Source organism: Festucalex cinctus, chromosome 2 (genome assembly GCF_051991245.1).
Source record: "Festucalex cinctus isolate MCC-2025b chromosome 2, RoL_Fcin_1.0, whole genome shotgun sequence".
Taxonomy (NCBI): domain Eukaryota; kingdom Metazoa; phylum Chordata; class Actinopteri; order Syngnathiformes; family Syngnathidae; genus Festucalex; species Festucalex cinctus.
In genome coordinates, this window is record NC_135412.1 from 10,862,721 (window position 1) to 10,887,646 (window position 24,926).

General features: G+C 40.3%; 2 protein-coding genes across 3 annotated transcripts in view; both read right to left on the reverse strand.

Annotated features, from left to right (window-relative positions):
• atp9a (ATPase phospholipid transporting 9A) overlaps positions 1-1,554 on the reverse strand; it is a 30,172-nt gene extending 28,618 nt beyond the window's left edge. Inside the window, exon 1 of the mRNA XM_077512808.1 lies at positions 1,359-1,554. Coding sequence (XP_077368934.1) covers positions 1,359-1,426 — 68 coding nt within the window. The 5' untranslated portion in view covers positions 1,427-1,554. The remainder of the gene's footprint in view (positions 1-1,358) is intronic.
• Positions 1,555-2,086: 532 nt separating this feature from the next.
• On the reverse strand, positions 2,087-8,781 carry sall4 (spalt-like transcription factor 4). 2 transcript variants are annotated; one of them, XM_077512807.1, is made up of 5 exons: positions 8,641-8,781; positions 4,540-6,966; positions 4,328-4,464; positions 4,169-4,252; positions 2,087-3,883 (listed from the first exon to the last, which is right to left on the reverse strand). In XM_077512807.1, exons 1-5 carry the CDS (start codon positions 8,705-8,707, stop codon positions 3,446-3,448), a joined length of 3,153 nt encoding a protein of 1,050 aa, XP_077368933.1. In that variant the 5' UTR covers positions 8,708-8,781; the 3' UTR covers positions 2,087-3,445. The 2 variants fall into 2 exon arrangements, with proteins under 2 accessions (XP_077368933.1, XP_077368932.1); XM_077512806.1 differs by having other exon boundaries at positions 4,169-4,464.
• Positions 8,782-24,926: the final 16,145 nt, after the last annotated feature.

Consider the following 24,926-nt stretch of genomic DNA (forward strand, 5'->3'; position numbering starts at 1 on the left):
AGTAGCAAGTTGTCGAGATGATTACTTTCGGAGACTTTTGATTAGGCCAATGGATTATTGAAAGTCAATCAGATCCTCTTCACCAGTGATTTGATCGCATATAGATCATGTCAAAAGATTCTTTCCGGTAGTTCGTTGATCACTTGTTGATTAGTACCATGTGGATCATCACAGTCCAGCAGCTTTAGATAACTGGGCATAGCGAAGATAGTGTTCTTTGTCTTATTGCATTTTTATAAAGATCCTGTAATTTTAATTCAAAGATCTGTATCTAAAGATGTTGTATGTTTGACGATAATTGCTGAAAAGAACTAGTACTCAATTGTGGAGATTAGTCATGGCTTGATTAAAGGTTTAACTGTTTACCTTTTAAAAAAAAAAAAAAAAAAAAAAAAAGCCAAAGTTTCTACCAGTGTCAAATGCACCAATATTGGCTGTCACCAGTAAGGGTGAGAGGACTTCTAAGCAGGGACAATATGATATGGCTGTATATCTCCAAATTGGCTGCAAAATGGTGCCAGTGGATACTAGTTAGCCCCAAGGACAACATCAGTAAGTATGGTACTGTCCTAAAAATAGCTCATCAGTGATGGGACACTGTGACTCACTAATAAGAATTAACACAAGAATGTTCACATTTTAATGGCAAAAATTGCTCAGATATACAAATACATTGAGTTCTGCGCATGGTAAATCGAACAAATTAAACTAATAATTCATGACAGTCTAATTTAATTTAACCATGGACGTGTATCATTGTTTTAGTAGTAGTAGATAATAAAAATGGCCACAAATAAAGTGCAATTGTAAATCTAATCTAAGTGTAGCCATCTGGATTGTATCAGTATCGGATGTCATTACATCGTTCGATGTCATGCTGCTGCATTAGATGCCATCACTTTGAGAGACAAACGACATCTGAACAAGGCCTTCACCCCTTTTTTTAAAACGGTTAGCGTAAAAATCATATTCTTAGGCAGCTTTTTTATTTTTAATAATAATCGCTCGAGGCCCGCATGTTGCTGCTCTTTGTACTGCGACATGAGTACGAAGAGGCAAATATTGACGTAGTCTTCTCGTGCACTTGCTGCACGCTCTCCCCGGAACAAGGATGTAAGCTAAAGCTAAAGCTAGCTGCTAAACAGTCACATTAGAACAACACTCCCTTTTAAATTAAAAAACAAAATAAACAAAGAGTACTGTATATGACCAATTGTTTATCCAGCCAGTGTGCACATTCTCCTCCCCGTTGACGTTTCAAAACAAAGCAGCCGTTTGTGTGGAATGAAGATGGCTGAAGAACGAAAGCGTCAGGGCTGCTAAAATGAATGAGTGCGCCTCATTTCTACGAGCCTTACCCATGTCTGTGTTTGCTGTTGTTTCTCTTTGGCCGTCGGACGGGCTGCAGGGGGATGTTGTCGGTCATTCCGAAGAAAAGCCGCCGCGGGCACGCAGCCTGGCTGGGGCGTTTCTGATGTTCTGGGCGGAGGCTGTCACTTCACTTCTCACACCGTGCGGCTGACAGAGAGCCGAGTGGGACACACTAAAGAGAAAATGGGGTGGGGGAGACTCCCTCTTTGAAAGATGCGGTACTGTTGCTTCATTACTTTTTAGAACTGAATTGGCAATCACTGCAAATGATCAAGTTTCACCTAACTCTTTCAAAAAGTATATTAGACTAATACAAATATAATGTACTTTTGATCAGAACAATTATATGCCCTTTAAACAAAATGGCCGAAGGTACATATTTACATCGGCGAATTAACCCGTGCATACTTTTGTGACATTTTTTTTGTTTGTTTGGTGGTCACTTTATGATTTTTCATATGTAAATAATATGCCTTAGCTCAGTCAATATTGGGAAACTAAGACGCACTGAAATTGAATAACAAATGAGGATGCAAAAATCACACCCAAGATGCAACATGATTTTTTCTTTTTATAATATTAATTGAAAAGTGTACTTTACAGTTGATTTACCAGGTGACATTAATTTAAACGCGCTACCGGTACAGACAACCCCATTGCTGGGACTTCAATATGTGTGTATTTTCAATCATTAGTGAAGGACAATGTCTGTCTGAAAAAAAAAAGTGAGGACTTTATTGTTCAAAACCAGTAAACACAGTTGAAGGAAACATTTGGAAAAAACAAAACAATGCACAACTGTAAACAAGCCACACTGGCTCAACGTTGAATTGTAGAGACATCTTTGAAAAGCAGTTTTGACATGCTAACAAAAAAGGCACAACTTGGCAAATGTAAAATTACTAAGGAATGTACAGCAGGGACCTTCAATGGAACTCTGAGCATTCTGACTTGTGTAAAGTGTCCTGTGATACATTCATTGGAGTTCAACACAGCAGATTTAGAGTAGAAAATATATATATGTACTGAAGAATGTATTGTGGGAGAAATGTAGTTAACGCTGAGAAAAAGGAGATGTTAGAGAACTAAAATCTAAATGAGGTAGATCTAACCCGCAAAACTCAAGCCTTGTGTATTATCAATAAATTAAAATGCTACAATTTGAAGACCATTTCATCTGAGCGCTGGCAAACCTCTGAGACAACATTGTAATTCTGCCCTTTGTCCCACTAAGACAGCTTAAGCAGTGAGACTGAGATGCAACAATAAATGTAACCGTATAAACCTCAAATAAAGTGCAGGCTGGACAATATTCTGCATTTGGAGCTCAGCCAACTATATTATGACACTGCTTTACAAGAAAACACAAAGGCAGCAGACAGAGTTCTGGATGTAAATCTCATACACAAGCAATGCTACAAATAATAATTAATTCTACCAGAACTGTTAAATTAACCCTCTGGTGCATTGAAAGACAACAGCAACACACGCAATTCAAGTTAGGCACTTGGCAAGTAAACCCATTAGACATTTATCTGTTACTTACATCGTTCAAAACTAATATGTATGCAACAGGCAGGATATTAGAGTAACCAGTCCAAATGCCCATTCAATGTCAACTACTACACTACAAAAACATACTATGTCATAAAATAACTGGCACACAAGAGGAGGGAAAGTAGTCATTATGGACCAATACGGTTAACTACGCCAAAGTTATGAGCACTGAGAAACTGACCTGAAAAGTCAAGCCCTTAAAGTCCAAATCCTTCACAAAAAAAAATAGATATATATATTTAAAAAAAAAAAAAAAAAAAAAAAAAAAAAAGACAGTTGAAATTAAAGCAGTTTCAAGTAAAGTTTTACATTCAAACTTTTGAGTGGGGGGAGGGGGAATACCCGTATATATTCATATAAAATACAACTACAGTAGTTACATTAAGTCAACTAAAAAGCAATACTATAGAATCAATTGAATGAGTGATGTGACAAGTTTGCTGGGGAAAATACCTATGCTGAATTCAACAAATGTACCTCATCTGTGAGAAGACATTCAGGGTCAGAGTTCAGGTGATTAATTAACTGCAATTTTCCCCTCCTCCATGAAATGTGGAAACTGGGATTTTGGTACACTGTCAGAGCTGTTTTTCTCAATTTCGGCCATGGAGCCAGGCAAGCCAGAGTGGGATCCGTCCATCTTCATGAGGCCTCCGGTGGATCCAATCAGCGGGGCGCCGCCAGCAGGGCTCCCGGGGAGGGGGATACCCCCCCCCTGGATGACAGAGATCTCGTTGGTCTTCATGGTCAGACCGCCACTAAAGGCCGGAGTGTACTGGGTCCACATAGATGGGTCAAAGTTCATGGGGGGAGCAGCAAGCTCTTTGGGGGCTTGCAACATTTCTGGTAACATCTTCGGCTCAGAGCTCATTGCCATAAGAGCCATGGGATTATCCAGGGATAGACGCTGACCACGTCTCGAGGAGTTGTTCCACATGTGGGTACCAATATGTACCTGAAGGGGAAAAAAAACTAAGTAAATGACAAACCCATACATGTAGTACAGTATATGTGAGTATTTGATGATAAACAATCAATGAAAATGTGCTTTGCCAGAGCAATCGTTATGTTCACTGAAGTGTTTTTAACACATACAGTAGATAAGGCCAAAGACAATTTTCAGTCATTGGGGTTAAGAAAAACACATATAGTTAGGTTTGACTGGAAATACAAAGTTGTCATCAGAGAGTGATATTTGGCATTTAGAAGTCGGCAGTATTGACACTCATGGCAAATATACCTTTAGATTTCCCTTGGTGGTGAACGCCCGGCCGCAGATGTTGCAGGCAAACGGCTTCTCCCCAGTGTGGGTGCGCTCATGAATCTGCAAGGCGCTAGCAGATGAGAAGTTCTTCCCGCACACGTTACAAACATGCTGTTTGGAGGACCGACGAGGTACCGTGGGGACTGGCGAGGGTATGACTGTCCCCGGGGGTATTGGAGATGTAAACAAACCATGGGTGCCGATTGGGTTCTCTTGAGGAAGCTTCATCTCCAGACTTGATGGGATCCTCATGAAAGACATATTACTTGCAGCTGTTGATACAAAAAAGGAATTATATCCATTAAAAATCAATACAACTACAATATTTCCTAGATTGAGTAGCTCACCGTATTCTCCACTTGTGAACGGCACACTAGGTTCTTCTTTGATAACTTTTGGGATAAAGCTGCTTGAAGCTGTGAGGTCGAGAGCTCCACTTGATTCTGTTCCATCATGAGTTGGTCCTTCAAGGTCTGCTTTGTACCCGTTACGGGCAAACTCTTCCACAGCAGATTCTGGAGACCTGAGGCTACTAGTGTTGTTCATAGGAGAGGTGCAATGAAATGACATGGTAGCGTCAGAAACACCCGGGCTACGACCGTTCTGATATTCCTGCTCTCTGGGAACAGACGGGGATTCTTTGGGTGTCCGCTCGCTGTCAGACGGAGTGCTACCCTGTCCTTTTAGTGCAAGAGCAGAAGTGAGATTCTTCAAGACATCAAGGCTGGAAAAGATGGCGGGGCCAGCATGCTTCTGGTCATCTGTGGCAGACAGGAGAGAGTCAGAATTCTCGTTTGGCTTCTGAGAGTTCACCTCGGGTTCTCGAGCTTCCATGTTGTTTGCTTCAAAACCATTGAGGTCCAAAGCCTTTTCTTTTGAGTTGGAGGACTCTATTGTGTCATTGGCCTCAAAGTGGTTTTCCGGCACTGGGGTGTTGGGGATTTGGCCGCCCATGTGCATGCGAATGTGCTGCTGCAGAACCACAGCATTGGTAAACTTCTTCTGGCAAATGGGACAGGAGTGCTGCATTTTAAGAGGTGTGTTGGCCCTGTGCACCCCGTAATGGGCCTTCAGGTTGCCTTTGGTGGAGAAGGCACGGCCACAGATCTTACATTTGTATGGCCTCTCCCCGGTGTGTGTGCGGTAATGCATCTTAAGCGAGCTCTGGCAGCTGAGAATTCTGTGGCAGATGACACACTCGTTGGGATCGTTTGTCTTCTTTTCCAAGCAGTCCACCATCTGCTGAAGCTTTGCAGTGCCAGAGCTTTGCTCTCCAGGCATGGCATTCCCATTCATGTGATGCAGTGTTCCCAGGAGCTCCTTAGCATCCTTCTGGGGGTGATCCATACCGGTCTCGTGGACAAAGACATTCGAAACGGATGGGGAGCCGTCACTTGTTGATGGCGAGGGTCTCTGGGGAAATGGGTCTCCACCGCTAAAGCCATCAAATGTCTTGAATCCAGAGAGTGATGAAGAATGGAAACCAGGCGCAGCAGGATGACCAAGTATCGGCTTAATTTCATTTGACTCTTCCATGGGCACAGACATACCAAAGGGAATACCGCTGCTGGTGGGAATGCTGTCAAGGTGTTCGGGAACCGGATGAGGATTCATGGTGATGTTGGGATACTTGTCTTTGTGCCTTTGGAAATGCACTTTGAGGTTCCCTTTGGTGGTGAAGCGGTTTCCGCAGATGTTGCATTTGAAGGGCCTTTCACCGGTGTGCGAACGCAGGTGAATCTGGAGAGCGCTGTCATTACCAAAGGTCTTTCCACAGTACTTACACCTGTGCTTGTACAATTCCCCAGTCTTTATCTCTACTGGAAGATTCAACAGCTTCCCCTTTGCTTTTTTCGAATCAATCCCTGCTTGGATGCCGCTGAAGGTGCCTGGGAAACCTACAACGGCTGGTGACTCTGGTAGTAGTGCTGGTAAACGGCCAGCCAGATCCGGAATGCCCTTCAAAATGTCCATTTTAGAGGTCATTGCACTCAGTCCTGCAGGCACAGAGGTTGGTGTGCCACTGGGTAGAGGCACTTTACCTTGCTTCACTGCCTCCATTGACAGGCTCTGACTACCGGTCCTTTTTCCTATCAATGCTGCGGCAGCAGAAAGCTGCTGGGAAAGATGCGCACCAAGGGCTTTCAGGGGGTCCATGGCTGCACCCACAGATGACCGGAGACCTTGTGGAGTCATCATAGCCACTTGGATTCTGATCTGTTCTGTGATCTGGATTTGCTGTAGCTGTTGCTGCTGGAGGCACACCAACTGCTCCAAGATCACGGGGATGACCTGGAGGGCGTCCTGCGATGACAAAGCTGTTGTATTTGAAGAAGTCTGGGAGACGGAAAGTTGAGTGTCAGTAGTTGTTGCTTCAAAAGTGTTTGGATCCTGCATCTCTGGGGAACGTTGGAAGTGTGTCTCAGGACTGACAGACATATCTTCTTGTTCCTCCGTGTGTATGTTAGACTCATCTTCAGGTCTTTCTATTTGGTCAGAATTGGCAGCAGTTAGGGAATGGCTGCTGGACCGGCTGTCATCATGGTCACTGGCGGGTCCTTCGGGAGAACCTTGGGAATATTCCTCTGTAACCTCACTGCCATCAGCATCTCTCATAATGAGCACTTGGTGGCTCTTAATACAGTTCTTTTCATGCTCCAAAAATTCAGCTTCGTCGAAGAATTCGGCACAGCACTTGTTGCAGATCCGGGTCTGGTCCATTCTTAACCTTTTCACTTCATCAATCTCCTGGGCTGGATCATCTCGTAGAATGCCTGGTGAGGGTTGGAAGATATAAGACTTTAAATAATAGTTTCTGCTGATCATAGCAATGTAGCAATCAACGATTGTGTGCATGTTTTTTTTTTGTTGTTGTTTGGTTTTTTTAAACAGTGAGGCCTGTACAAATCCATTGAACCAACTTTAAATCATAAAAATATGGGATTGTCATATAATTGTAAAAATTTGCAAAAAATAGATTTACAACAGACTACACACAATGGCACTTATACAACATTGTAAAACTTCTGGATTATTTTCCACTATTAAGAGCCCTTGGCAATTTGAATTGACCTTTTGTCCCTAAGGCCAGCAGGGGGCAACCAACTACTTTTAACATGAATCTGAACAATGTGTAAAAGCACAAGGAAGCATTGGTATTTAAAATTAATCACGCTGCTATAGAACAAACACATGACAACAATGAGCACTTAACAGGAGTGTAGTGGAACCACTGTCAGAAAAAAAAAAGTGTACATTTTTATTTTCAGGTCGCTAAACTAACTAACTAAAAAAAAAAACGAGGCCAGTGTGATTGCTCAAGCATCAACAAATGTGCATTTTAATTTATCTCCATTTCACAACAACTGGGTGTATTTGTTAAATGCTAATACCTTGAGAGTAGGGGAAAGGGGGCAGACCACCTGTTTGCATTTGCCCAAAGAAACTGTTGGACTTGATAATTGCTCGGCAGGAGGTACTGGAACGGTGTCACAGCACAAATACACACACATACGCACTCGTTGCATTACCATACTCATCCGAGGGGGGAAACTGCGAACATTTGCGCACAATACGACGCATGACCTCTTATCACAAATACATTCTCAGTGCGCTCCCGCCCCCATGGCTGCAGTTCCTAAACTGAGGCAGCAGATTACCAGTTTTCCACCTACTCATGCCCTCTTTGATATATTAAAACCGCGAAACGACAGAGTCCAATAAAGCTTTTCGAAGTTTTTCATTCACAGAAAAGGGTGAGCACTCCTCTATTGGAGGTGGAGGTAGGGGGCGAGAGGGAGAGAGACCCCCCCAGCCCTTCCCACCCAACAGGCTCCACTAAAAGGGCCACTGCTTCATCCCCCACCCCCCACTTACGTACCAAAGGAAACAGTCATGCATTAAACTGGGGGATTTATTGCCTTGGGTCAGCTTACGCCGAGTCCCATTTCATACATTTTGGGGTTGTTGTTCAGGTAGTAGTTACATTTGTTTCGAAGTTGGAACGTTTGGCAAGTGAATGTGAAAATCCTTTTTTTTTTTTTTAAGTTCAATTTCATTAGATTGAGTAAGAGTAAATAAATCAAATTAAAAGACGATTTATTACTCGTGAGAGCAGATTCGTCACGAAGCGGCGACATCAAACAAGCTATCAATATATTTTTTTTTAATGACTTATTTTACGGATGAACCGGCTTCTAAGTGTTAAAAGTTTAATTTCACGTCCGGGTGACTTAATTCAACACAACCACCTCCAAGGGTGGAAGAAAAAGCAACAGGTATTTTCTATTTTGAATGAAATAAGCTTGAGTGGCTTCGACTTCAAGTTACCTCATATTTAGACCCACAACTGAGTAACATTTGTCGAGTTTCGACCAGATCAGCACCGTCAAATAGGTCAAAGTGCTGGAGCGGAACCATTAAAACTATTAATCCCATGTAAAACTCACCATTTTGTGTAGACGCGGGCTCGTCCGAGTTGATGTGCTGCGGGTTGGCTTGCTTGCGCCTCGACATGCTGCAACCATCTGGGCTAAAAAGAGTTCCGCACAATTATTCTCCTCTTCTTCTACAAATTCTTTTGGCCAAAAAAAAAAAAAAAAAAAAAAAATACTCACACCCCCCCACCACCACCACTCTCCTACCTCCTCAAATGCGCATGTCAACGTAATTATTATTATCAATAATGCATTGCGAGTTATCGTGGTGCTCCGACAGCTGATTGGCTCCAGTCCAAGTAGTCTCACATTATTCAAATGAGCAAGCCCACTACCTCATCGATGAAGGGGGCGGGAGGAGGCCTGCCAGTGGTCCGGCCCGGGGCACGGAGGCCGGCTTAATGACGCCCAGCTCATTGGCCAACTCCTGCATCGTAAAAGTAAATACAGTAGTCCACAAAATTCACACCAAATCACCCCCCCCCCCCCCCACACACAAACACACACACATACACAATGAAGCCCCCCATCATATTAACTGGATGCTTTATTTCTCTCTAATGGCAAAGTACCAAATTACTTGGCCCTATTTAATTTTAAACAGATTATGATCTTCACATATTTTATTTATAAATAACAAAACATTATTTCATAAAATAACAAAAACTTACACATGCATTCAACTTTTTAAATTAAACAATTGGTTTATTAATTATGATTAAATATTTTAAACAATAAATATGCATTATTCTGAGATGACCAAATACTGTACTGTTTTTGATTAATTTTAAGGGATTACTTCATACATACCACGAGGCACTTTTTGAGGAGTTTTGGGGCTTTGTTGGAATACAGCCTACCGCAGAAGTAAAGGAAATCTGAATCAGCTTTATTGCGAAGGATATGCGTACACACAACGTTGGAGAAGATGTCTGATTGTCTGTTTTTCTCATGAAACCTTGAGACGACTAATACTACTGGTTTACCAGAATAGTGACAAATACTTAAAACATGCAGTAGAAACAGGTCTAGTTTGGCTTTGTGGTATTACCTATTCATGAAAAGTAACTTTAGAATATAAAATAACTTGACAAACAGTATTGTGCAAAAATCAGTTTAATAATTTTTGATGTCATATTTTACAGCAGTTATATTGAAATAGTAAAACTGTTTAAACACAAAGATGAAGCCACACAATCTTCAGTTTTTCTGTTCACTTAACAGTTTGGCCTTGGCAGGAGGATTCGCTCTACTTACTGTCATTCTAGTTTTATATGGTCATTAGAGCACTGAAACCACAATAAACATAGAATGAATTCCCTCAGTTGAACAGGGTATAAATTGCAAACTAAAACAAAAAGTATTACCATTACAACAACATGCAATAATACACAATACTGGAATGGAGCTAATATGCTGCTGCACCTCATTAGCATTCACCTTGTGGGCATAGACGACCATCCACCAAAAGAGAAAAAAAAAGAATTCCCAGAAATTTACCACACAGAACTGGAGAGAAGGGAACAACTTTATATAAGTTCCTCAAAAAGAAATGTTGTTGTTCAAGTGTTATCCATATCAAGTGGTGCACAACAATCACCCAATAGCACAAACATTCAATTGAATATAAACAATTAAAATCATTTGACTACTTGTAATAAGCACACTGCCCATCTGAAAAATCAGTGACACACAAAATGACTTGTTCTTCACAATTGCGTCAAACACTAACTTTTTCATGCACGGTCTCCCAATCTGCCCATGCATATAGACAGGAATTTATTTTTGGCATACCAGTGACATTCCAAGCTGCGCAGACACTCGAGGGGTCAGCTGTGAACAAACGCGTTGCGTGGGAACTTTTAGGGAACGGCCATTGTTGTAAGATGAGCTGCAGGAGAGGGAGAAGATTCTCCAGGACCTACAGTACGGTGTTGTGTTTACCTTTCAACACAAGACAACGTTTCGATAGGAATGGAATGACTCCTGTGGTTTGTGTCAGTCAGAATATGGTCAACAGTGAGCAACTTCGAACACATTGTTTTTATTTTTGCATATCTTTGTAGTTCTGATAGTGTATGCTAAAAAAACAAAACAAAACAAAAACAAAACAAAAAAAACATGAACAAATTACATTTAACATGCAAGGACTCAAACGTGAGTCCTATAAGTGGTACATAATGACCCTGCAGACAAAGAGTGGCCCAAACACACGGACGACCAAATGCTCTTTGAGGGTCTCGGCTGAAGGTGAAAAAGAAGGGAGTGCTGTCTAGACGCTTTATGGCCCCAATAAGAAAGTATGCTTGAATACGCTGTTTTGTTTCTTCTTCTGCGTCTGTGTGCACTCATACAACCGTGCCCCCTTACCACCCATAGGGAATACTTAATGTCCACAGCAACAAAATGTTCTCATGAAATTTTATGTATAGTAAAATGCAAATCATTTTCATCCAGATACTACAAATTATAGATGTATTTGCAAATATATCAATTGTGCAAATACTTTTGAGCCTCATAAAATGGGGGTCATTTGGAAATGATACAAAAGACATTTTTGTGAAACCATTTCAAAAGGTCAAATAAAGTTCACCTGTAAGGGTTATAGTGCAATTTATGTTCATCCTAAAATTTCACCCGAACCTTTTAGTCAGTAATATATTGCAGTTGTGTGCAAAATGCAATATGCTAGAAACTCTGTCAGTTCCCAAACACTTCTTGATCTACATTTATAAAAAGTGGAACCTATAAAGCGGAATGCTGTCTGTTGTTCAGAATTGGACAAAAGCATTTTTTTTTTTTTTAATTCTGGGAAAAGTTACCTTTTACTAAAGCCTAAGCCGCTGTCTTGTATGGCATCAATTGGACTGCATCAGCTCAGTCAGCGACAAATGATTAACTTTCTGCCTGTTTTACTTTGTATCTTTTTTTTTTTTGCAACACTTACAGTTTTCCAAAGTAAAGAATGGCCTCCCAAGGCTAAGAACATTAGAAGAACAAACACAGTAAGTTATTTGTGGACACCAGTGTCATCACTTATCAATTTCTATTATTTTACTTTGTACAATTTTAATAACTTATTTTCAAGCTTCTGGCAATGGCAGTTCCCCTCAAACTACATCTTTGATGATCAAATTAAGACCATAGAGCCTATTTTCATGCTCAGCAAAAGTTGAGCGCAAATTGCAGTCTAATCGTGTGCACGGGTAGAGTTTTCTCTCTTTTTGTATTTTTATTGTAAATGGCCCCAGTTAGAAATGTACATTTGCGCTGTTGTAGGAGTTCACACAGCCAACTTGATTAACGGCCAATCGAAGTGGCTCCTCTTAATCTCTCTTAATTCAGTACAGGTGCGGCTTGCAGCTTACATTGCGTAAGTAGAAACGGACCTGCTGATGTCCATTGAGGAGATCAGCATGCACAAAGTATGTTTAGAAAGAACTGCAAGAAGACCTGAACTAGCAGATGATGTTGACCGCTGTAAAGTAGCCACTTGACCACCTTCACCCCCTGTCGTGTGGCAATCCACCCCTCCTTGCACACAGACATACACAGCAGTTGTGGTGAAAATGAAGATGCGGCAGTTTTTATGCTGAGCACATGAGCGCCTGTCTATGAAAATAGAGGCCAAAGGGTTCTATTTTTGTGAGTGGCGCAAAGTCCGATACGGTGAGTATCTGCAAGGAGGCGGGTTAGACCGAGTGTTGGTAGTTTTGCATATGCACAAAATCAAACAGTAACAGTCTGATCTGAGTATAATTTGACATTCATTCACATTCCACAAACACAATAATAATCAGAATGCGATATATAGACTAGTGTGGGTGTGTAGAACATTCTTGCAAAAAGCATTTTTGACTTGACTTCCCCTTAAAGGGGTAGGTAACGACCATCATGGCTCACCTGTTTTCTGGGCTTAGTTCTGTTACGTTTGCAAGCTTGGATGTGATTTTCAGTCGACAGCAAGTGGCAAAATGGCCGCCCACTGAGATGGATAAAAACAAGTGGATTTTGCTGCTTAATTCATATTACATAAACACAACATTAAAGCACTACTCAAGAACATTTGTTTTTTTTTGTTGAACATGGTGGCGCCATGTGGACAAAAACCCACATTTCCCATGAGGACCAGCACATAGAGTCATGAAATGGATGGAATTGAGCACAAAAACTTTTGCAGCCACACCCACCACCGCCGCCTTGGAGCAAAATTCGTAGTCCACCATTGGATTTGTTATTTTAGCAATGCTGTAATAGAATGTCACTCAGCCATGTAGACCTCCGCCCAGGTAGGATTGTTCAACAGGTGTTTGTTTGTCCATCTGGTTGCTTGAAATACATTCCTGTATATCCAGTTCCTCACCAAAATATATATGGATTCTTGCTTAAAGCCGCGCCTCTTCAAAATAGTTTCTACCGAATGCCGCTAACAAATACAGGGACAGTGATGAAAACTTGTCAGAGGTATCAAGCAATAACCATAAATCACCTGTCTTTTGTCACCTATAAAAGCTATTTTGTTACAACATATTACAAGAAAAAAAACCCCCAAAAAACCAAGAACAACACTTAAAAGTGGTGCAAAGCTGAGAAAGAAACATCTCACGGACACCTTGACAAGGTCACCCATCCTTACAATGTTCAATTCACATTGACTGTGAGGAAAGATTGGAGAACAACACTGGCTTAAAATAAAAAAAACCCAATGACAGTCATCCACTTGTGGAGGTAACATGTTTTTTTTTTGAAGACCGTAAAAGATGAAAGGATGAACAACTTCACGTTGACGTGAGAAGTCGCCAAAGTAAGATGCGAATTTAGGTCCTGTATGTGCATTGCATTTATTTGTTAAACACTTGCGTAACCAGTTTTTTTTTTCCTTTCGCTGTTTAAGCGACAAATTTCAAGTATTTATTTTCACTACTATGGGTCAGAAAGGAACATTTTATACTTTTTGAGTCCTGATATGCATAAACAGTTTGGACAAGTTCAGGTTAGTATAATGATTGTCCATGCAGCTCGTTGGCTTGTTGTTGTTTCTTTTCTTTGGAAAGGGGTTTGAGCATTGAAAGATATTTTCCAGCAAAATAAGCGGTTCAGAAAATGGATGGATGGACAACAATATGGTCAGATTGTTATGGCAATTGATCGGTGAGCTGCCTTTTATCAAATGTTCCGCTTTTCACAAGCTTCTGCTCTTGTGCAGCGAGAGGGCATCGCTGATTTGTCGGAAGCTGTTCAATGTTTGTCACGTGGTTATAACGGGGGGAAAAAAATATACTCATGAAATAGAGGGCTCAAAATGTCTTGTATTTAATATGATACGTTTGGCTTTAGAGGATGAAAAACATTTCAACAGCTTCTTGACACAGACTACATTTACATGCAGTCAATAACCCTTTCAAAACACGAATACTGGCTAAATTGAGGTTTTGAAAAGCCATGTAAACACGCACAAAACCCAAATATGCTCATATTTTTTTTAAATCCTGAATAAGACCCCTCGGTTACTCCTGTTCTAACCAGAATACTTGGTCAAATAAACGCAACCAGGGCACTTCCTTTGAATAGAACATCACCTTTCGTTTGTGTTGTTTGTATGTACTATTCACAAGGAAACGTAGCCTAAACTACTTGAATGTGAGGCGGCCATCTTAGGTTGCCTCTCGCTAAACAAGCTCCACTTGAATACGATGATTTCTCCATGGCTTTCACACTATTTTCTGTCTGTATGGCGAACAAACACAAATATGGCGACGCAGGGAAGAACCACACTTTGGAGTGAGGAGTAAACCGACTATTTTATTAGTATGGTGAGTGACATGACTATGTCTTTTATTGACCATAAAGTGCGTTTCCGTTACAGTTTTTCGCAAAATGAAAGCGGCATTTCTACAATTTCGAAATGGTCAGTGTTTCCATTGCAGAGTGTTTTTTGCTTCGGGCGCAATTTTCGTAACGTCCCGTCTCACGGGATCTGACAATTCTCGTAAAATCTCAAATGTTCTCGTGAGCGGCTTACCGCCCGACAATAATAGAAAGACGAAGAAGTAGTACAAGAAGAATAAATAGTGGAAGAAGAAGAAATAGTATAAATAGTAGCGGAGGGAGAAGAGGTAGAAGTTTGCGAAGATGGACGAAAGTTTTATTTATAGAACTTCTAATGAGGTTTATAAAGACTTCCGTCTCTTCGTCGGTCCACGTGTAGCGTTGTGCAGCCGCCATGACTCCAAAAACAAGAGAAATGCTCGTCATGTGACTTCAGACAAACGTGACTGACCGGGGTCACATGACTGGAAATGCGCAAACCATTTCCATTACACTTTGGCAAAATACTTCTATTTCAACACGTCTCAAAAAACACCTCATGAGAGCGCAACAAACTTTTTTGCGATATTTGAGAGGGTTTTTCCCCCCCCACAAATCCAGTGTTTCATTATCAGCCTGCTTTTGCGAAACTTGCCTTTTGCGCAAAACTGAGGGTAATGGAAACACACTTATTGAAAGTTAAAAACAGAAGTAAACCTTGATTAATGTGTGCACTCTCCCGTGTTATATATGCTCATTATAACATTCAGACAAGTTGAAATTGTGGCCCAATACTTTTTACGCAGTACCGTATTTACTTTGGTGTATGCAGCTGAAGAATTTGCATGGCTGAAATGCTGCTCACACTTGGCTTGAAACAGGAAGTATGAAATGTGCGCGTCTTTAAACCAGATCTGAGCCCTTTGAGATAACAAGATGACTGCTTATTTGTCTCACGCCGTTAACTGAGAGCCTTGGTGGGGGAGAGAAGGGGGTTGGGATGGGTGGAATTGGTGTGCTGAGGCATTCCACAACATAACTTTTACTGCGCTCCTCTAATTATTGATACACTGCTCCAAGCTCTTGCATAGCTGTAGCGCAGGAAGCTTAACAGCAGCCAAACTAAAGTTTGGGGCCAAAATTGGTCTGTTTTAGCCATTTCACTGATTATCATTTGAGGTCTTTTGTACCATTCTAATAAAAGTTTCACATCTTTTTAGTGAAAACCTTTGATGTGCTGTGCCCCCCCCCCAAAAAAAATTAAGCATATGTACATTTACTGTATATAAAATGCAATTTTTTTTGACTGATTTGTGTGCACGTCAACATTATGGCAATATCTATTTCATGAAATGTGGGTCGAGGGAGGAGCCACATTTCTAATCTGGCACTTCAGCTGAAAAAGTCTGTTGTCACTGCTGGAGGTTTTGCGCGGGCGGGTGAGGGGCGGGTGAGACATCAGCGGGCCACACATGGCTGTAATTTAATGGAGAATTGCCTAGCGGTTCCTGTGCAGAGGTAAACACACCAATAGTCAGCCTTTTGTTATTGCAGGACTATGACAACTGCCTCCATCAATAAACAATAGAGTGTTGTGTTGTGGGGCAAGGGCACAAAGAGTCACTGTATGAAGAGAAGTCACCTGTGTCCGCCTCTCGCTTTCACTTATGGTCACACTCGCATTCGACATTGTTTCAAAATTCAACAACCGCCTCCAATCTGCTGCGTTTAATTAGCCCGATTCCAGCAAGTTTATGTGGCTGTTGAGCACAGCATTATCATTCCTAAGATACCGCGAAAAAAAAAACATGGCCCTGATTGGTGGTAAGCAGTGTAGAGGGGGACCATGAAGTCATGTTAAAGTGTAATAATAATAATTAATCATTTAAATAAATAAATAAATAAATGAATAACAGGTGGCCTAACCTAATCGAGACGTTTGTTTGATGTAATGAGCTGTTTATTCATCGGTCAAGTAAGCTTCTAATTACTAGCGACGGGCCACTATTGTACATATGCCGCTACTTTCAGAACGAGTACACATTCTTAAATTTGATCATTCACCGATACTGAGTGCTGATACTTAGTAATGCCATTACATCGTGCAATTGTAATGATAAAGTGTTGTATTGTAATTGAATACTGTTTATACCATGTTCTCAAAAATTGTATGTTTTGCAGTAACAACTTAACAGCCAACTGCAATTTTTATTTCCTAAAAGTTTTGTCATCCATTAAATCCGAAATTAAATTAATTAAATTGATTTCTCAATTTCGTTAGACAATAAAACAATTTCTATTCTATTTTTTACGTGCAATTAATACCTTTAAACACAAATTTTTCCACTTGCTGTTGACTGACGATGACATCACCTGTGCTGAGGAAGTAGGTAACGACCAATCATGGCTCAGTTTGCTGATCAAACCCAGAAAACAGGTGGTCATCTTCAGTCGACAGCAAATGGAAAAATTAGTTTTCACTGTACAAGAAAAATAATTACGTTATCACATTAATTATAGGGATGTAACGATATCCAACCGTCACAATACGATATTATCACGATATGAAGCTCACGACACGATAATTATCACGATATTGTGGTGATGTTTGCGATATTTAAAAAAGGTCACAATATTGTAAAAAAAAAAAAAAAAGCTCATACTAAAAAAAAAGCACAATATTGTACTTTTGTACATAACATCAATGTTATGTTTTATTATTATTATTATTATTATTATTATTATTATTATGTTATGTTGTTAATGCATGCACACATTGAGTTCCTCCACATATTGACTTGCTTCACAGGCATATTATGTTCCCCATCATCTGACAATTAGTGTAGATTTTAAACATAGAAGGGCCAAAACATGCCTTGTGAAAATTCAATTATACTAACAAAAAACTAGCCACCAAAGGGTGCTAGAACCGCACAAATGGAAATCAACCCGACTTTTTTAACAGATGTGTTGCATTTAAATATCGTGAACGTGATGACGATATTGTGGCAGTTTTAATGTCACGATATCGCGCTTATCGTTACATCCCTAATTAATTATGGGCAAAATATTAGCTTTTTACTGCTGAAAAGGGCTCAATGAGTCAAGTATCCCTTTAAAATATCTTAAAATTATGTCGTATCTGAGCATTTCTTCCAAGTCAGGGTACTAGTAAAGATTTAGAGCATCGGTACGGGCATTTGTTTTAATGCATCCCAACTTCTCATTTGTCGTTTTTGCATAGCTATCTAGAATTTTCAATGAACACAACATGCATGTTTTTGGAATATGGGAGGAAGTACCTGCAGAAAAAACACACATGACAGGAAGAAATTTCTACATGGGAAGCCCAGAGCCAAGTTTCAAACTCCGAGCCAGAACTATGAGGCAGGCATGCTAACCATTACAATGATGAACAATTAAAGTAATGATAATATTACACAATTTTAACACACAACAAGCTTGAGTCATATGGATATTATGAAGGATGCGTTTTAGAATCTACACACAAACGCACACAAAATAAGTGATGGTTTAGAGAGCGTCATAAGCGGAGTGGAGGTGAAACTGGCAGAATTGGAGTCCCAATAAAACAAAGAGATAGAAAGAACTGGGCAGTCCCTGTCAAGCTGTGAGTCAACAGGGGGGCAATCCCTCCATCCAGAGATGCAATCTGCTGCTGGGTCATAAACATTTACAGGGTGGGAAAAACTGGGGAGACAACACAGTTCTCTCCTTCTAATTAGCTCACCAGAATGCACACTGGACGCCGTTTGATGGGTTCTTTCCATGCTTTCATTTCAACTGAAGACGCCAAAAAGGCCAACTGAACAAAAACTGTATTATGAAGTAGATGCACCCCCACGTGAGCATTTTATTTATTTTTAAGTGCCAACCCCAGTTCTAGAAAACACTTATTGCCGGTTTATTACCAAATATTGAATAACTCATTCATTCATTCATTCATTCATTCATTCATTCATTCATTCATTCATTCATTTAGGGGGGATAAATTTACTTGTAAAGGTGAGCATCAGCAAAAAGACTCTCCAGCAATTGTAGATGTTTAACAAAACATAAAAAACATTAAAAATCTAAATACAAAATAACTAATTAAATATCAAAATGAAGGAATTAATGAAAAATATAGAAATAAAATTATTGAAACATAGTGATCAACAATGGGGGTCGGGGATTTGTTTTAGTGGCCAGCATGAGCAAAATGCTGGGCTCCAATTTTATTGTCAGCTGAAGTGTGTCGGGGGTGAACCTGCCTGCCATACAAAAGCAACACAAAGCAACATAAAGCACTTGGCCCTCAATGTGCTTAAAAAAAAAGACACCTGGTGGGTTTTCAGCCCCTTCAATGCTTTACAGCAGCCACCATTGAGAATCTCCTGAAAGCAAATTTTAATCCCTGCCACTGTAGTTCAAATCATTCAAGACCAGCTCCACTTGCTTTAAAAATGAAAACAACATCCTCAAAATGTTGTGAATCTCCATGTTGGGGCAACGAAAGCCACCAGAAGAATTTTTCTGCCCTTTTTTCCACTCAAGTTCAAAGAGTCAATGTGAGCGGGAGTGTGGTTCAGCCACGCAGATGAAGTGAGTGTATTGTGGCCGTCATGGTAACTACAGAAATGGCTTCAAAGTGGAACAATAGTTAGGACTGGGGGGGACAAAATCACCAACCCACCAAATATAAACATCTGCTGTGCACCCACAATGCCCCCACCCCAACACCTGGACTTATAGGGATATTCTGCCAATTACTTTTCCTGTCCCACATTCCCCTTTTTTTTAGAGCTGACAAGTTGGTGGAGGAAAACCAAAGAAGAGGATTTAGGAATTAGGAATTCTGCCAAAATCTGTCTGTAAACCCTGACGAGGAAGTGAGTGAATCTGCTGAACAATTCAAATGCAAAAACGTGCAAAAAATAAAAATAAAAATATTAACATTATTTAAAATATGAATACCTTGGTCCTATGTCCTAGGTTTCACACTGTATATGAATACAAGTGCAACTTGTGTTATTAAAAAAAAAAAAAAAAAAAAGTTACAAATTTAAAGTCATGATAAAAATAAAAATATTTGTACTTCAGTACAAAATGGAAAACATAATACGAATACAACAATACCAATACCAATTGAATAACTTGGCACAGCAAAAAAACAAAACAAAACAAAACACAACTTGTTGCACACGAAACAGTTTCACTTTTACTTTTTCGCTTGTTTCTCGTACTGAGAAAACAAAAACATTTTTTTTTAAAAACGTGACATGTAGCATGTTAGCAAGCTAGTGTTGTCTCTGTTGTGCAGTCAAAACAATGTATCGACTTGCTAGCCTTGCTAACATTTGCTAAAATAGCTAATGATAGCTGCAAAAAATAAAATACACCTTACTTTTATGTTTTTTGTTTGTTGGTTTTTCAGATTCCAGACTATTTTTAAAACCAGAAGCTTGTGGTTTTTAGGCTGATGTACGCATATGCCACAAATCATTCTCAAAGCTGACATCAAACATTTCCCGTAGCCTACTGGTAAATAAGGCCTTGCTAACATTAGCTAATAGCTAATGATAACTGTTTAAAAAAAAATACACCTTACTTTTATGTTTGTTTGTTTTTTGATTAGACTGAGTGTTTTTAAACACCAGAAGCTTGTGGGTTTTAGGCTGGTGTATGCATATGCCACAAATCCTTCCTAAAGCTGACATCAAACATTTCTTGTAGCCTACTGGTAAAATAAGGCCATGGGAAATTATAAACACCTATTTTCAAATGAAGGGAGTAAAAGCAAAAAGCCCTCCTCCTGGACTGAGTGAAGAACATGTCTTTTGTCCTTCCCTTACTTGAATTTCTGAACCTGTGTGACTTGTTTGAATGGCTGATCAATAACCGTCATTGCTGTCAGCTCTGAGGGCCAAACAGTGAGCATTTGCGTGCGCGTGGGCCACCGACTTGATGGAGGAAGGGGTACCCTCACCCTCCACATCTATTTCGATTCAACAAATTTGCCACAAATCATTTTACAAATGCCCGGCGGGGGGCTATAGAGGCCGGGGGAAACAGTCCATTCATGGTTGCACCCCACCCCACCACCACCATGCAGGCCTGCGCTCTGACTTTTGGCTCGTTTAAGCGTGCCGACAGCCTCTGATCCTGCCACCCATCTTCGTGCTTGCACAGTGGCGGGTGGGACACGCACAAAAACCCCTTCTCTATGTAGTGTTAATTTTATGTTTTCCATTTTAAATTTAGTCTCAGTTTTAGTCCAGTTTCAATCACGCTTGTTTTATTTTGTTTTTAATCATAGTTAGTCAACCTCATCCCGTTTTTATTTAGTCTATTTTTAGCCGACTATAACCCCGGGTTTTCACCGGATGCGGTTGCGGTGCGGTTGCGGTGCGGTGCGTGTTGACTGCGTGCTCCGGACGGGTCAATTTTTTTGTCAATCCACACCAGCTCCGCACAGCTGCGTCGCCGCCCACTTCCCAACGTGTCTCGCGGGACCGCGCGCGCGCGATCATGTGGCATTTCACAACGACAAACATACAGAAAGTCTGTGCTCAACAGAGAAGCAGAAAGAGAGGTGGACTTCTTTTGATTTAACCTTTTCTTCTTCTTCTGCTATGAGATTCCATGCAGCATCCTTTTTTTGGTTGTCCTTGTAAAGTATATTAATAACGAGAGTCGGGTCAGTGCGGGTCCACTCTTTATTTCTGTCTTCCGCGTCCGGCTGCCGCTCAGTACGGCAAGCGAGACGGGCACAACAAGCAATCGCGAACATCAAACTCACAATACATTACAGTCCTTATAAAAAGGATGTGCCGTGTCATATATTATTTTGTGGTTTTCCACCTCCAATATAAACCTCTCCTCGTCCATGTTCGCTGGTGTCTAAACCGTGAATGAGCACATGGCCCGGCGACGCCCACGTCACGTTTTGCTGAAAAACTTGCGAAATAGGAGCTGGCGAGTGTTTTATTCTGAAAGGTAACCGGAAATTTATTTTGAAACTGCCTTGGTCTTCCTGTCCCGCTCGATGTGTTTTGTGCTAGCTTGCCATTTGCCGGAGGCCTACCGCTGCGGCGTCCGGCAAAAATAGAAAATAGGTCTATCCTTGCGGAAGGCTTGCGGCACGCCGCAGGCCTTCCGCAGTCGACACGCAACGCACCCGCAAGCGGTGTAAACTGCACCATTCGAATGAATGGAATCTAATTGCTTGCGTCGCCGGACCGCACCGCAACCGCACCGCAACCGCAACCGGTGAAAACCCGGGGTAAATCTTCACACACAATTACAGTATATCAACAAGCGGCTACTATAGCTCTATGCTATTAGCTAGTAAATTAGCCAGCATTAGTTAGCGGTCGGATTAACATTATTGTTGGAACGTAATAGCCGTCGGATTATTATTATTTTTTTTTTTAAACCTTCCTAGCAGAGACAAGATTTTACAAAATTACATCATTTTCATCTCGTTTTTATTCATGTCCATAGTTTTTGTCCAGTTTTTATTAAGTGAAGTACATTTTCGTTGCGTCTTCATTAGTCTACAAAAATGTATACTGATTTAGTCCCAGTTATTGTTTATCAATGAGTGTTTTAATTTAGTCTAGTCTAGTTTTAGTCCAGTGAAAAATGTGTGTTGACTATTGATTATTTTTGTTTACCAAGGAAAACTGTTCAAATGCTCATCATCAAGTGGAAAACATAGAGCACATCATTAACTGGACATCCCTGCAAAATTGATTAGACCAGGAAAAAAAAAACTGGTCAGGGAGGCCACTGTGGTGTTCATTGAATGCATGGACATAACATATGATAAAATCAAAGGGCAATCTGATTGATTGATCACAACGTTGAGTTGGAAAACACCCCTCTACCTCCAATAACCACACTAAAGTTCTACTGTACTGCTCTCCTGCAAGCTTGAGGAAAAGGCATGATGGACGGGCTCAATGGGAGCTGATGATGGGGAATGGTTGCAGCAGCTGTCTGTGTGTGTCTGTAATAAAAACAAAACAAAACAAAAAAACATCACCAGGTTCCCGGTTGAAGTTGATCACCCTCGGTGATGCTACGCTCGTATCAGGACCCTGAACAGCTCACCAGAACCTCAATCCAAGCGAGCAGGCCATTGCTCATAAAGACGACAGGCCAGCGAGTTACAGCGACCCCGCGACATACAATTTTTACCCCTTCTACCCCAAATGCTCCGACACATAACTTGCACTTAGGCCTGTCAATCTTTTCAGATTAGAAAAAAAAATCATTTGGTCTTTTGTGTGGGACTGGAAAAAAATAGTGAAAGTGCCACTGTCTCATGTTTATTGCAGCACATGCTTTTGTCAGAAGCTTCTCATCTGTGTTGTTGTCAGCGCAGATCTTTTTTTCATTAAAAAAAAATAAAAAATAAAAAAAGGGGTCATTGGAATGGATTAAATTGTCCATAGGTGTGAATGTACGGGGTGCAGATCACCCAGAGTGCCCCTAGTAAGGACAAGCTCAATAGATTTACAATTTATCGATGAGGAACTTATTGACAGAATGTGACAAATAAAACATACATGTGACTGTCATGCTTTTTCCCATGATTTGATTTCCCGTGAATTGAGGCTAGCGGAGGTGAAAGAGGTTAAAAGTATTTGAAAGCAGCACATTTCAATGTTTTAAAGTTGAGTTCCCTACAAATCAAATATTCTGTAGGAGAAAAATAACACATTCACCAAAAGTATTTTTGCAAGAATTTATTGTTTTATATCTCTAATTAAGAACTTTTTGGTGGGGTGGATGGGTTGAGGGGACTGCCTAACATACTGGTTGGAATTATCAGAAGACGCCCCCCCCCCAGCCTCCTCCCACACTTACACCAATCCTTCCCCCGCACACAATAAGATAAATATACTACTCTCTTGCCTGCAGATTTTTCTCATAAACAAACCCTTTGATAGTTTAGCCATCTGGCCCAACAGCAAAAAAGGTCCTCATAAAAGAGTCCTAAATAAGGTCAGGGGTCACTCCCGCCCTAGGTCAGGGGCCTTGGAAGATTGTTCTAGTGGACTTTACGAAAGTTGTCAGCTCAGATCCTTTTTGACAAATTAAAGCACATTCTTGTCTTTTAACAAGTATTTCCTTACAGTGAGGAAATTGCTTTACGAGCACGCAAAGTGCACATTTTCCACCCATAAACCATACAGTTGTGCATCTGCACTCCTTAGAACCTTTTTAACAATACATACAAATATATGCAAATTCATCAAAAATGATAAAGTAATCTCTTTAATGCAGATTATTTCAGTTGAAATAAATACTTGATTTTTCTGACAATTGTGAAGAAGAATCTGTTATTTCACAGGGGTTCTTTGAGAAGTCAGAAATTAATAAAACAACAACAAAAACTGAATACACATCAATAAAGTTTCAATCAAGTTTCATCAATAAATATTTCTGAAATGATAAAATTATGATATAAACTTACTTAATCAGTTGATTGCTAATATGTTATTACTATGATCAACATTTGAAGAGATCTTTTCTAAAATCCGATAAATGCACCAAAAAAATCTCAATCTCAATTTCCAAATGGCTGTAAATGTCATCCCTGTTTTGTTTTTGGCAATCCAGTTCAACCAACCGGCATGCAAGCAGCAAACAATCCGACAACCTTAAATCACAGAGACAGGTTTGCTTTCCCTTCACACTTCGCTTCCCACTACAAACACATCTTTCAATTATGGAGATTTTGGACAGTTCTAAAATACGACCATGTTTTATTAATCTCCAGAGGGGAAAGTCAAAGAGAACATCAAATTGACTCAACTCAACTTTATTTATAAATCACTTTAAAACAAACATTGCTGTATACAAAGTGATGGTGATGGTGGTAGAACCGTGTTGGTCATAAACGTCCCCATAAGTGACCAAACATGATTCCCTTGCAATTGACTCATTTGCTCCCAATAACGTGTAAATATGTTTTTTAAAGTTCTAAGTGTCCCAAAGACGTATGTATACGTTTTTTTTTTGTTTTTTTTTGTTTTTTGTTTTTTTTAATGCTAGAGCATACAGAAGGCTTTGATGCAGCCTCTCAACTGCAAAGAACGGTTGCAGAAATGGTAGTTATTACACAAACGGCCAGCAGGTGGCAACAGAGCAAAGGAGATCAACCAGAGCCATCTAGAAAAAAAGCTCAATTACTTACAATTTTGAATAGATTTGTGAAAACTGATGAAACTTAACTCTCTTCTAATGCTAATTGCTGCAAAACGGAAACAGATAGAAACATACTTTTTTTTCCCTGATGAAAGGAGACTTTAATCTTTCTTTTAGTAGGTTCCATGCTTTTATAGCACAATATTCTGTGGGCCTTGCAAAATCAGTCAAAATCCAGTAAAACAGCCGGGAGCGAACGGGACTGTTTCTGTGAAAATGGCTGGGAGTGAATGAGTTAAGCGCTCCATGTTAGTTTTACTTCATTTTTT